Source organism: Palaemon carinicauda, chromosome 1 (assembly GCF_036898095.1).
Source record: "Palaemon carinicauda isolate YSFRI2023 chromosome 1, ASM3689809v2, whole genome shotgun sequence".
Taxonomy (NCBI): domain Eukaryota; kingdom Metazoa; phylum Arthropoda; class Malacostraca; order Decapoda; family Palaemonidae; genus Palaemon; species Palaemon carinicauda.
In genome coordinates, this window is record NC_090725.1 from 287,834,088 (window position 1) to 287,848,271 (window position 14,184).

At 48.3% G+C, this 14,184-nt stretch overlaps 1 protein-coding gene across 1 annotated transcript in view; it reads left to right on the top strand.

Annotated features, from left to right (window-relative positions):
- LOC137657583 (uncharacterized) overlaps positions 1-14,184 on the top strand; it is a 109,438-nt gene that overhangs the window by 32,102 nt on the left and 63,152 nt on the right. Inside the window, exon 3 of the mRNA XM_068391933.1 lies at positions 513-578. Within this exon, the coding sequence (XP_068248034.1) occupies positions 513-578 (66 nt within the window). The remainder of the gene's footprint in view (positions 1-512; positions 579-14,184) is intronic.

Genomic DNA, 14,184 nt, shown 5'->3' on the forward strand with positions numbered 1-14,184 from the left:
CTTTAGTTGTGTTGAAATGTTTGCTCCATTCTTACTAAATCTATCCTTGCTACTTGCCTTTAGTCGCTTTCTCTGGTTACTTTTTTCTTCTCTTAATGTCCTTTGCCAGAGCACAAAAATACCTACTCTTCTTTTAGATTATGCTTTCTTGTTTTCACTGTTCCCACCATTTTCTCTCTCTCTCTCTCTCTCTCTCTCTCTCTCTCTCTCTCTCTCTCTCTCTCTCTCTCTCTCTCTCTCTCGTGTTGCTTTTCTTTCAGTTGTATTCATTGATGCTCTGCATTGGAATTTTTTTTAGTTTCCATATTTTTATACTTTCTGTATTTTTTTTCTTTATCTTCTACCAGACAAATTGAAAATTAAATTGATCTAACCTCCCAAGGGGAACAAGGAAAGGCATTAGTAAAGTTGAAGTTTATATCTATGAAACAAAAACTGTTATGATGATTTAAATTTTGACTTATTTTATATATAAAAAAACTACAGTAGTTTTATCTGTATATCTTTTATAGAGTCGGAAACAGATGGGAGTGATAGCGAAACTGAAGGGATGGCAAAGAAGGAAAAAAATAACAGATGTAAGTACTGTAGTAAAATCTGACTCTTGTTTTTTTTTTTATTATTTTGTCTTTTATCATGGTAATCACCATTAAAAATAATACTGATCTATTTAGTAAGTTTTGATTTCAACAGAAACCCATTACATCATGATAGCCTACTACACTGCAGTTAGTAGCAGTCTTTAGACATTACACATAAGAAAAGTCCCCCTTTTAAAACTGTCTTTGAGCCTGAAAACTGGCAATACTCTGTGATTGGTATTTCACCCTTGCCTGTAATCTCAGTTCTCTATCATAAGGCTCAATACTGCACAGTATTCTAGAAGTTTTTTTCCAGCTGTGACCAAGTTGTGAATTGATCTTCCTAATCAGGTAGTTGAATCGGTGAAACTTCAAAAGTTCAAGCTTGCAGAAAATGGTTTTTATGTTGAGCAGTCTGACATAAGTCTTTTAATAGTTTATGTATGAAAGGTCTGTGTTAATGTTGTTACTGTTCTCAAAATATTTTATTCTAGTTGTTCCTTACTTGTCTTGTTTATTTATTTCCTTATTTCCTTTACTCACAGGGGTATTTATCCCTGTTGGAGCCCTTGGGATTATACCATCCTGCTTTTTCAACTAGGGTTGTAGCTTTTCTAATAATAACAACGAGAAAAGCACACTGAGAGTGCAGATCTCTGCCACGGCAGCTTATTTCTCTTAGATTAGACAGTTCATAGCAACAAACTGCTAGCCTGTATGACTCGTGGGTTTGAGGCATGTTTGAAGTCTGTGTGACAACCATTTGCAAACTTGTGATTGAGGTTGGGGTTAATTCGGTCGACCTTTTGCTTAACCTTGACCTTTGACTTTGGACTTTCAAAATAATCACTTCCATGTCAACATAATAACTAATCCCTGAAAGTTTCATTACTCTATGAGTAAAGTTGTGACCAGGAAGTTGTTTACAAACAGACAAACACACACGGGTAAGAACGTAACCTCCTCCCAACTTCGTTGTTGGAGGTACAGTAATAATAACAATAGTAATGATGATAATAATTGTGATCATAATGAGTTAGAAAGGAATTTTTAAAGGTTCTTCAGTTTATGTTGCAAGATTACTCCAGGAAAGCAGCCAGACAGATTCCTTGGGACTCTGGGCCTATACTGTATTGCCTTTGCCAAAATCAAAGATTTGGCAAAGGGTATGTTTTCACCCCTGTTGTCATTTATTTATTTGTTGTGAGCAACTTTACACTAAAACTACTGTATAAATTTTGATCAAACTTCGTAGTCATGTTGGGTATAACCCAAGGAGGAATCTGTAGCATTCAATTAAAGTACAATACAGTACACAGCAGTACTTTGAAAATAATCCAAGATGGTGGACGTTAAGTATCAGAGCAATTGGAAACTGTTTTTTCTGATTGCTTATACAATAAAGTTTCCAAGAGTGTATAGTTTGATACTCCACAAAACTACATAGTGAACCTGACTACTTGTTACTGAGATGGCTACTTAATAGGGTTATGTAGCCAGCCTACCTAACTCTTGATACAAGATGCATCTCGCCTAAGAAAGTAGTTCTGACATAAGCCTAGAATGAAAGGGTATTTGACTGGCTTTCTACCTTTCTTTCTTCCTTCTATCTTGGGATTGTAGCAATCATGCTATGAGCTGGAATGGATGTCAGATACATGTGAGTTTTATATGTGAACAACCTTTCTTTTCATACAAGACAGGTTAAGAAGTTTCTCTCCCATCCTTCTGGATGAGGGGAGAATGTATTCAAACCCATTTCTTAGGTTCTTATACATTCAGACAACATATCCTGTACAAGGGTAAAGGTTTTCTTGTAATCGATTACCATTTACTCTTGGTATGGGCTTGACCTAGTACCAGTGTTAATTGTTCAAACAGTTATGAGGTTAGCAGGGAGTCATCACTATTGCTCCTAGACAGGACCAGGTGCTCTGTTATTTCTTGGGAATGTTAAACAAGTGCGAATGTTTCCACACAAATACAACCATCCACTCATTGCTATAGATATATTGCTCCAGCGTAGCGGGAAAACTAACTTTACACTTTTTACCTGAGGTAAACAACCTTGCACTAGTTAGCTAGGGTTAGACCAACCACCCTGCTCTCACACACTATTTATCCACTTTCGCTTTTGGCTCGGTGGAGAGCAGACATTTTCTCTCTCTCTCTCTCTCTGGCCATAAATCACTTTGTTTTCATTTTTCTCTTTGAGGTGTGCTTGGTTTGATGAGAACTCTAAGATGCAGACTTGTCCTGGCATTGAAGGGCCACATGAAGGTGCTGCAAGAGCGAGAGATTTACACCCTGGGTGTAAATGTTTCTCTGCGCAGAGTGTCAAGATTGGCCATCCTCACAGTGGAAGCGGTACGCTAGACAATGGAAGAAGTCTAAAATGGATTCTTCTCCCTCGGGGTCATCCTCTAGATCGAAGAACTCCCGTCTTTTTACTCCGGTGACTCATCTGCCCCTTGCTGTCTCTGTTCATTCGAACTCCTCCGGAGGACGAACGATTAAGAATGATGACTGTTTGACCCCCGGATGACCTTGAGGTCCAGAGAGTCCTGTCGCTTCCCCTAGTGAAGCAGCAGCGCTCATCACTGAAGGGGAGTCTCTCTCCTTTAACGCCTTGCATGAACTTTTGCCTTCCTAAGAGATCTCAGCTTCCCTCTCTAAGGAATGACTGTTGGAGAGGCTGAAGCTTGGGGTATAGCTGGAGTGCACAAATGTCTTCATAGGGGTTGGCCACGTCCTTCCCTCACAGTTTCCAGAGCGGAGTCCCTTAGGGGTGTCTCATGCCCTTAGCTGAGGCTTCCTTCACAACTTCTAGCTCACCTAAAGAATTGCTGGCTGGGCATCCTTGGAGTTGAACCAAGGCTTGTGATTCCCCTTACCCCCCAGGTGAGCATGCCAGCTGAACATGCTCAGCATGCTGGTTGCATTCAACGACCTGAGCTTGTTCAGCACACTGAGTTCCTTCAGCAGATGTGTTTGCTCTGTTCCTCTACCCTATGAGGAAGGTTGCCCTTGTTGGTAACACTAAATGGCTTCCTCTCTTGAGTGGTTTCCCCTCAAGTTTCTTATGAGCAGGCATTAGATTCGTCTATGCCTCACTCTAGCTCTTTGGAGTTGAGCTCTTCAGAGCGTCCAGATGGTGGTGACTGCTGACCGCTTGCAGATGCAGCCCTTCGTCCTCATGTCCCCAGGGCACAACTTGTCTGGACGAGCCTTTTCTGATGTTTGTAAGCGATGGCGTCTCGCGTTCACAGACAAGCTCCCTCTGTCTTGCTCGTTTGTATCCGAGTGTGTACCTTCTCCTATAGGAGTACATAAGGGAGCTTGCCAACCTCCTGGAGGGTCCCTGACGGGTGTTCATCCCCCTATCTACGTTGCTAGGGCTCGCAGATAAACAGGCCCTAGTTGGGCGCGAGATGCTTGTGCATCAGCACACACTCGCCTACCACATGATGGCTAATTAGGCAGGTGAGCTCCTCCCGCTGACAGTCTGCTTACTTCTCGGTGCACCACATACTTTGTTTCGTTCGCCATGAGAGGCATCTGCTCATCACTGGTGCATTGACGAACACTCACCTGGTGGGTTTTTTGTGGCTGTTCCTTCATTTGCAAAGGACACACCATGGTTTAAAGAGCTTTTTGAGGATTTGAAGTAAGCCTTTAGTGAGCCAGTTCCAGCATCACCATCTCAGGCCTCGGCTAGGCCAATCCCTATTCTTGTGGTGTCTGGTTCACCTGGGAGCTTCGATCCAACTGTGGATCCCAGGCGTAAGAGTAATGCCATGAGGCATGCTTCTCCTCCAGTTGGGCCTCCTGCTCCTTTTCCTCCTGAGCAGTTATCTAAGTACGTATCAGAAATACCCAGCCTCTGTGGTCTCCCATCCTGGTCAAGATCCTTTTTGGGAAAAACTGGGTATTATCACTCAAACTGACGAAGAGGAGAAGAGGTCACAGGCAAGAGATGCCTCCCCCAGGGGATACCCATCATCCAAGGACCAGCATGGGTTTGAGACCTCTCATTCTTCTGTCCCCGGTAGTTTGTGGAAACCGAATCCGCCGCTCCCCTCCCGGAGCCTATGTCGGTCCCTGCAGTTACTCCTCATGCCCTTCTAAAGAACTGGGCCTCGAAAGATCTCGAGGCTTCAGATCAATAGAAGGGCAATCTTGATTAGGTTTTGGCCTTGGTGCTACCAATGGTCCAGAACTTTCCAACTAGGTTGCAGGCTCCTGCAAGGTATCCTGTTGACGAACCTGATCCAACTGGGGCTCCTACAAGTATGAGTTTGGGTCTGGATGAGTCGCAAAATGACATTTCTGACCATTGACCGAGTTGCTGCCAATGGCTATTAGCCCTAGGACTACGGCCTCAGAGCAAAGAGAGTCGGATCACTCTTTTATGCAAATCTTAGGCTGCATAAGGAAAATCAACAATTAAGGGCAATCCTTCCTATCCCCATCCACAGTTGAAAGATACGGTCTTGGACTTCTTTTGACAGGCCCCCAGAACTGGCAAGACCAGGTTTGTGTTGCCCTGATTTAGGAAGGTGTAAGTCTTTTCTCATAGGGGTGGGAAGTCCAACTCTCTTCGAGCAGGAGATTCATCGCGTCTACTTCCTCTCCCTTTTCTACGACAGGAAGTATTATGAGATCCTAGATGATAGTCCCTCTCCCTTGCCTTTAGATCCAGCAATTCTGGCTCTTAACGCACAACGTCACCTTGACAAATTGGCAGCACAACCGACGACTTTCTCGGTGGCTGAGGCCGCGAACACTGAGCTGGTTGCAAAGGCTTCTTTGCAAGCTGCTTTGTGGATCGATTGCTGGTCTAGCTCAGTAGGCTATTTGATTGCCAATGAGAATTTGGTAGATACAGAGAAGCGGAAGGCAATGAACACCTTGGTTTCTTGAGCAAGGGCTGTCAAGTTTCTTGCCATAATCTGGCAAACCAGAAGACGAACTAGATTTTGAGGTGTGACTGTCATTTCAAAATTCCATAGGTAGGTGGCGAAGTGTGAAGCACTCAAGTTATACAACTTGTCACTGAAGGGCTCTTCCTTATTTAACTGCTTTGATGTCATGATTTTCTCCTCCATAGGGCATTGACATTTAGTCCGTACTCTTTTGCAACAGATGAGGAATCTTCCAATGCTCCTTTTACTGAAAGTTAATTTGATTCCGTACTTACTACTTGCAATGATACAACCCCTGGACCCGATGGAATTCCATATGAAATGATTGAACATGCAGCCTATGTGCTAATACTAAATTATTTATTTTAAACATTAACAGAATGTGGCATGATCATAGTTCCAAGTGTTTGGGAACTAGCTATTATTTTAGAGTTTTTAAATCCTGGTAAGGATAAATATTTAACAGCATGCTATCTACTAATTGCATTGACATCTTGTTCATGTAAGATCATGAAGAAGATGGTCAATGCAAGACTGATGTGGTACGTGGAGAAGAATGTTATTTGTTCTGATGCGATATACAAACCTCGTAATCATTTAATATAGGAATTCACTTCATCTCAGCTGAAACAGCTGAAGAGAAAGAAAACCAGGCAGTTGTGCTGATTGGTTGGCTTGCGGTATGGGGCGGAGCTTAGCTCCCCCCCCCCCCTACCAGCCTGCTTTCCTCATTCACTCGCTTTGACTCATCGTGGATGGTTGTCTACTCCCTTCTCTATGCTGCAGCCTTTTGCTTTCTCTTGTACTTGTGTACTTGTGGTTGTGTGATAGTAATGGACGAGAAAATTACCCGTAAGATTCGATTTTGTGTAGGCCGTGGCGGGCGCTGCGGTAGGTGGCTTTCGTCACCTTCTGTAGACCCGCACACGCTCTGCCTAACATGCAGGGGAAAACCTTGCTCTCAAGGTTCTCCTTGCTGTGATTGTGAATCCTGGCCACCCTTGCAGTGGCAAGCTTTTGAGAATCGACGCAAATATCTATAAAACCCTAAAGCTTCTGCTTCGGAGAGCTCGCCTCTTTCGAAGAAGAAGAGTGGGGAGCCGGTGCAAAGTGCGTCGTTTCAAGAAACTACAACAGTCAAAGTCTGCTCATGCCCTCTCCGAGTCGGAGGAGTGTGCAAGTATGATTTTGGGAACCTCGGATTCACAGCCTGTCGGGGATTTTTCGGGCTTCGCTGGGGAAGCGGGTGACATTAGCTCTCCTGCTACTTGGGCGATCTCGAGGGACACCCGCCAGATTGTTGGACCGTCTGATACGGATGACGACACGTTACCTGGTAAGATGGGGAAACTTTGGGCGTCTCTCGGATTATCAGGTAAGACTGACTTGGATTTGTTAAAACGCCGTTTAACTCTGGCGGACGAGGTTGAACAACATTTAAATGATCCAATTTATGATGAAAACTTGAATGTATCTGATTTTGCAACTTTATCAACTCCCATGTTCCCTGATGCCCCTGTTGTTGCTGACCATGTTCCTGTTAAAACAATTGTTCCTGGAAAAATGCAAACTTTTTACAAAGGTAAAATAACTGCTGGACTCCCTGTTAAATCAAGGGAGAGTAAGGTATTAAATACAGAGATTTCTTTAACCACTGCTGGCAAAACCTTTACAGCTTCGCCCACAGGTCAGTTAAAATTAAAATCTGCCAAAACTCCTACAGAGACAATATGTTTTTCAGGTACACCAAGTTCACCGACAACGGCTCTTCCTACGGACATGGCTGAGGTTGTTCATCCTCTTCCAGTGTCATCTGCTGTATCCTCGACCACCGTTTCAATACCTCGGAGGGGGCACAAGAAGAGGAAGCATGGTCGGTATTCCTCTTCTAGTTCCTCCTCCTCTTCGTCTTCATCTTCTGACTCTGACTCTTCTCCCCCAAGGAGAAAGAGGAAAGGGGAAGAAGAGGAAAGCGAAGAAGGCCAGTCGCAGTCGAAGGGACATGGCGCCCCGAGACACCTCTTCTCCTCTGGAGGATGAGGGCAACGTGCGAGATTCCCGGGTTCTCCGTGCTAGTGGGATTGTTCACGGCGAATCTCGAACAAGGCCTCCATGCACGACAACCACGCTTGAGGACGTAGGCATTGTCTCCTAGAGCATGGTGACGGGGTCCTCGGGCCCCCGAGCTACTGCTCAGACTCGAATTGAACCGCTCTTGAGTGGGGAAATGAGAGTCCTGGCTTCGGCACGAGAAACCTCAGCTGTGGTCTCTCGTGAAGAATCCGTGGTACGCACAACTACTTGCACGGGGGTAGCCACGCGGACCGACTCCGCGACTCGTGTGTCGCATGAGCAGGCCCAGACAGCCGTGCACTCGACCCGCGCGACTCGGGCCCGGCATTGAGCCACCTCGCAGCCCAGCCCGCGGCATGGGGGCAGGTCGTGCATGACCAGGCTAGCTCTCGCACATACCAGCCCTGCGAGATACAGCCAACCCCCATGCATTCTGGCCATGTAACAGGTGAGGCCGTGCGCACCACTCGCGCGACTAATCTGTCTACACTTCCTGGTGTGAGCGACCCCGCTCGCGCTCGAGCTCCTTCGGGAGCTTCCTGGGGCTTACAGTGACCAGTCACGCACTCAGTCACAGTGGGAACCTCGATGCATTCCGTCGGGGATGAACCCTCCCAGGGTCCTTCCTTGACTCCTGAATACAGTACACGCCTGATTCGGTCTTAGGGCCAGAGCGAAGGTATTCATGGGGGATGTCATCACCCGTGCAGCATGTCGCTTCCCCTACACCTACAGATGTAGCGGGACCAAGGGATCAGCCACTTCCACGGCCTTCACCGGCCGTGGAGACGGAAGATCCCGAGGTAGAGTCGCCGTTCCTAGAGGTAATTAACCTCATGCGTGAGATTAGTGGCTTCATGGCTCCTCCTGCGGTAGTATCTGAGGATAAGTGTACAGCCTTGGAGATCCTATGGGGAGCTCTCGAAGGCAGTTCACGGCCTATCACACTACCCTGGTCGAAACAGGCTGCTCGAGCATTGGACCGAGTGAGTGACCAGATCGCAGGACCTGGTGATTCGCTTAGGAGCCAAGGTTTGAACAAGCTTCTCCCCTCAACCACTCCAGCAACAGAAGAGGTACTATGTCACAGAGTCTTCTGTGCCTTGTCCTCTCCCCCTCGACCCCGCGGTCGGAGCGCTTGCTGGGGGTTCGTCGGTTGAGAGCTTGAAATCCCAGAGTGTTTCCTTCTTGGCCTCTTGAGATTTCAACTATGGAGTCCATCTCTATAGCTGCTCTCAATGCTGCTTCGTGGCTTGACCATTGGTGTGGTACGGCCACAGTGTTCGCGCGGGACACCAAGCTTGCCACCCCCGAACACATGGAGCAGTACAGGAACCTGGCTTTGTCTGGTGGGAAAGCTGTTGCTTTTCTCTTGGATCAGCTTGCTACCCAGTATACTAATCTGATCCTCAAAAAACGCGAGGCAGTAGCCGCTCGTTTGGCGAGATAGATTGGTTCAGGAGAGGCCCTGGCACTCAGGAACACTCCTATTAGAGCTGCAACTTCTCACTTTCCACCAGAGGAAGTTCGGGCCGCGCGGGATAAATGGCACCTTGACTCGAAGGACTCCATTATCCACCAGGCGCAGGCTGCGAGTTTCAAGGGACTTGGTCCCGCGAAACCGTCCGCAGCCAGGTCGAGTCAGGCCAAGCCCACAGGAAGCAGCAAGGGTACCGCTTGTTGTGCTCCTGCTGCTTCTGTGCAGCCGAGACCTGCTCCTGTTTAGAAGGGTTTTGCCCCCAAACAGACTTTTCAGCCTCCCTTGGGAGCTCCTCCACGTCGGGGAAAGAACAGGGGCAAGCAAGGGAAAGGGAAATGCTGAGTTTGGCTTTCCCCTTCCCATGCTGCCGAAGGTAGGGGGATGCCTATCGCACCATTGGGCATTGTGGCAGCACCTTGGGGCCGAGGAATGAGTAGTGTTGACCCTTCGCGAAGGGTACAAGCTCCCATTCGTGCTTCATCGGCCCCCCCTATCCTCCACTCCAATAGCGTTCCACATGTACGCTCCAACATCGCCGAAGGTTCTGGCCTTGGAGGTGGAGGTCCAGAAAATGTAGGAGAAGGATGCGCTAGAAGTCGTACACAATCAGTCACCAGGGTTCTACTGTCATCTCTTCCTTGTCGAGAAGGCGTCAGGAGGTTGGAGACCGATCATCCACCTTTCGCCATTGAATAAGTTTGTTCAACAAACTGCGTTCAAGATGCTGACAGTTTGCACTGTGCTGTCAGCGATCAGGCTGTACGACTTCATGCTTTCGATAGACTTGAAGGACACGTACTTTCAAGTACCAGTTCATCAGTCATCTCGAAAGTACCTCCGTTTCACCTTCCAGGGTACGGTGTACCAGTGCAAAGTCCTGTGCTTAGGACTGTGCACAACTCCCCAAGTGTTCACGCGAATGTTCAAGACGGTAGCAGCTTGGGCCCACTCAAGGGGATCCGCCTATTGATGTACCTCGACGCCTGGCTGATTCTCGCTCCCTCGCAGGAGCAGTTGATTCAGGATCGAGACTCGCCTTTGGAAGTTTGTCGCGATCTGGGGATCATGGTGAACTACGAAAAGTCGAGCCTCATTCCCAAGCAGAAGGTGAAGTATCTGGGAATGCTGATCGACTCGGCAGCAGCTCGCGTTCTTCCCTCGGAAGAACGGATCAGCAGATTCAGAGAGGTTGCGCAGCCGTTCCTGTCGCAGGAACAACTTCCAGCCCTCCAGTGGCAAGCTCTTTTGGGTCACCTCTCCTTGCTGGAGAAGCTAGTTCCTTTCGGGCGCATCCATCTTCGCTCTCTTCAGTGGTCGGCAGCCACCGATCCTCCCTCTCGTCCGGTCCTCATGGAACGCGAGGTAAAGGAGGATCTCCTTTGGTGGCTAAACGAGGAGAACCTCACTAGAGGGTTTCTCATAAACCCTCCTTCACCTCAGTTCCGTCTGTTCACAGACGCGTCCATGGAAGGTTGGGGTGCACACCTGGACGACTTGGTCGTGTCAGGTGTGTGATGGGAAGAGGAGAAACACCTGCACATCAATGTGCTGGAAATGATGGCAGTCTCGAGAGCACTCTTTCATTTCCAGGCCCGTTTGAGAGAGCACTTGGTAGTGCTGATGAGTGACAACACATCCGTGGTTGCGTACGTCAACAAGTAAGGGGTGCTCCCTTACTCTCACAACCCTTGCAACAGTTGACGAGGTAGGTGTTTCTGTGGGCAGAGAGTCAACACTTAACCTTGTCAGCCTGGTACATTCCAGGCAAGAGAAATGTTATGGCTGACGGCCTAAGTCTCAGAAACCAGGTAATAGGGGCAGATTGGTCTTTTCACCCTTGGGTCGCGAGTCGAGTACTCGACCTCTGGGGAGAACCGTGCAGCGACCTATTCGCAACACGACACAACGCCAAGCTTCCCATGTTTTGCTCTCCAGTATCAGATCCCGAGGCTGCGTTCGAGGATGCACTGCAACATCCTTGGGATCTACTGGATTGCTACTCGTATCCCCCCTTTTGCTTGCTTCGCGCAGTCCTGTCCCGGGTCCTAGTAACCCCAGGACTCAGGATGACTCTCTTTGGTCCACTATGGCCACACATGGATTGGTTTCCCAATCTGTTGTCGCTCCTGGTCGAGGTACCGCGAGAGCTACCCCACTGGCCCAATCTCCTTCAGTAACCCTTGTCGAACAGGTACCACCAGGCGGTGTAGTCGCTCAGACTTCACACGTGGAGACTATCCAGCATATCCTCAGAACGCGAGGCTTTTTGCAACTCGCTGCGAGAGAGATGTCTGGGTACTTTAGAAGATCCTCCTCCTTAGTCTACTAGGGGTAGTGATTGGTCTTCTGTGATTGGTGTAGTGGAAGGGGTCTCTCTCCAGTCGGAGCCTCTCTGGCTCAGATCGCAAACTCCCTAGTCTTTCTTCGCAGAGATAAGCTTCTGTGGTTTCTGCCATTAAAGGGTACAGGTCTGCCCTTGCAATGGTGTTCCGTCTGAAGGGCATAGATATCTCCAACGCCCTAGATATTTCTGTGCTCATTAAGAGCTTCGAACAGTCGTGTCCCGCGAGGGAACTTCGAGTTCCCCAGTGGGATTTCACTTTAGTTCTTGGGTCTCTTACTCGTGCTCCGTTTGAACCCTTGAGCCGTGCCTCAGACAGACATTTGTCCTCGAAGACTGTTTTTCTGCTAGCCTTAGCATCGGCGAAGAGAGTTGGGGAGTTACACGGCCTCTCTTGTAATGTCACTCACGCAGAGGGTTGGAAGGAGATCTCCTTGAGTTTTGTGGCCAAGACTCAGAACCCAGCGATCCACGATCCCAGGTTTGAGGCCTTCACTATTCCTTCCTTACCGGATGCGGCGAGCGGCGGTTCAGGTGAGAGGCTTCTCTGTCCCGTCAGGTGTCTCCGGCGCTATCTTAATCATTTATATAACCCTATGCCTTTTGGTTTTGGAGGTTCATCCAGTCACTGTGACCCTAGGGTCAAGTGTGTCTTACATTCACGCGCTCAGATCGTGAGATGCACTTACACATTGCGCGATGGCTCCCAGTATCTCAGACCCCACCATCATCAAGTTCAACCAGGAGACAATGTGAATCATCTTGGAAGAAATGGGTATCCTTTGTGAAAACAAAGAGGTCAACAGAAATTTCAACAGATTTCTTTTTCTCTTTCTTCATGTACCTACTTGAACAAGGCCTGACTTCCACTACGATAACTGCGCGTAAGTCGGCCCTGACTAAACCTCTTCTATACGCCTTTGAGGTGAACCTCACAAACGAAACCTTCAATAAGGTGCCAAAAGCATGCACTAGACTCGAGCCAGCAACCCCTCCAAAGCCATCACATGGTCGTTGGTCAAAGTCTTGCACTACGCTTCGAACCTAAACAATGAGGATTGTACTCTAAAGGAGCTAACACAGAAAGTCATTTTCTGTTCGCAATAGCCTCAGGGGCTAGAGTTATTGAAATAGTGGCCTTATGAGGGATGTAGGCCATATTCAGTTCCTAGACACAGGAGAACTGAACCCCTTTCCTGATCCTGCCTTTCTTGCCAAGAACGAGCTATCCACTAAGAGGTGGGGTCCTTGGAGAATCTACCCACCGAAGGAAAATGTCTATGCCCAGTAGAGTGTCTTAAGGTGTATCTTGCGGTACCTTTATATCCGCCAAGGATAGGGTTCCTCACACCCTTTGCTCTACCTGCAGAGGTAAACAGTGTGATATGTTAAATAATTGTATTGAGTGTCGGGACTGGTTTGCCTCCCAGTTGGAAAGGTTTGGGAGACGATGTAAGAAGTCCAAGTGGGACTCCTCTTCTTCGAAGTGTACTTCAAAGCAGAAGATACCCAAGGCTTCTCCTTCCTCCAAAGCTCCTGCTCATTCGGCCTTCTCTGGGGGACCGTCAAGTTGTAGCCAATGCCACTTAACTCGTGGATAACCTCGGTCCTCAAAAGATGGTGTTGCTTCCCCCTAGCGAAGCGGCCCCACCTCTCCCCCCTGGGGGGGGGTCCATGTCACTTTTTCCTCTTTTACAGGTTTTGCCATCCTTGGGGTTACTGGGTCTGCCCTCCAAAGATGCCTGCTGCAGCTACTTCGCCAGAGTGTTAATGTGCAGCAATTGTCGACGTGGGAGTTAGATCCTATGTCACTCGTCGATGTTGGGGTATCGGAGGTGTCATCTGATGCCCTGCCTGTCGACGTTCCTGCCTATTCTGCCTCTTTTGACGTTGCTGGACTGCATTTCTCTTGTTGCTGAATATCCTTCAAAGGGGAAAGCAAGGTCCTAGGCATATCTCCTACCAGTGTTTTTCCCTCCCGAGGGAGTTCACTCATAGAGACTCCTCTTTAGAAATCGCTGCTGACGGCCCCTAGAGGGCGTCATTGTGGTCGTCGTTCCCGGCGTGCTCGCCCTCCTTTTTGCCTTAGAGGTGCTCCTTCGCCATCGGGGAAGAAACACCTCTTTGGCTCGTCAGCTATGTCCTCGCAGCCCTCCTCAGAGGAGGAGGAAGCCTTCTCGTGCGACGTCACCTTGTTCCTGACCTTCGCCTGCCTCCAGACCTTCTGTCGACACAGATGCTAGTCCTTGAACCTCGGCTCAAGACTACGCGTGAGGATTGCATGCGATCCCCTTCTGAGGATTGCATGCGATCCCCTTCTGAGGATTGCATGCGATCCCCTTCTGAGGATTGCATGCGATCCCCTTCTGAGGATTGCATGCGATCCCCCTATGAGGATTGCATGTGATCCCCCTTCTGAGGATGTCATCTTTCTGAAGCACAAACCCTTTCGCCAGACCATCGTCTAGCTGCTTGTCAGCCTTCGTTTCCTGCTCACTCTCCTAGTTCCCGACTCCCTATTGCTTGTCGTTCACCGACTCGTCATCTGCCTGCTCGTTTATCGTCTGCACGTCAATCACCTCTGCATACTTTATCAGATGTTGTTCGTCATGCTTCTGCCAACCATCGCTGGCCAACGCGTCACTCGCCAACGCATTGGGCTTCTATCTCTCACCACCATTCCCCTAAGCAACACGACACTTGGGAACATCATTCACCAGGCCATGCACCTGTCCACCACCCAACCTTGCGTAAATCGCCTTCGGAGGTTACTGCTTCAAGCGC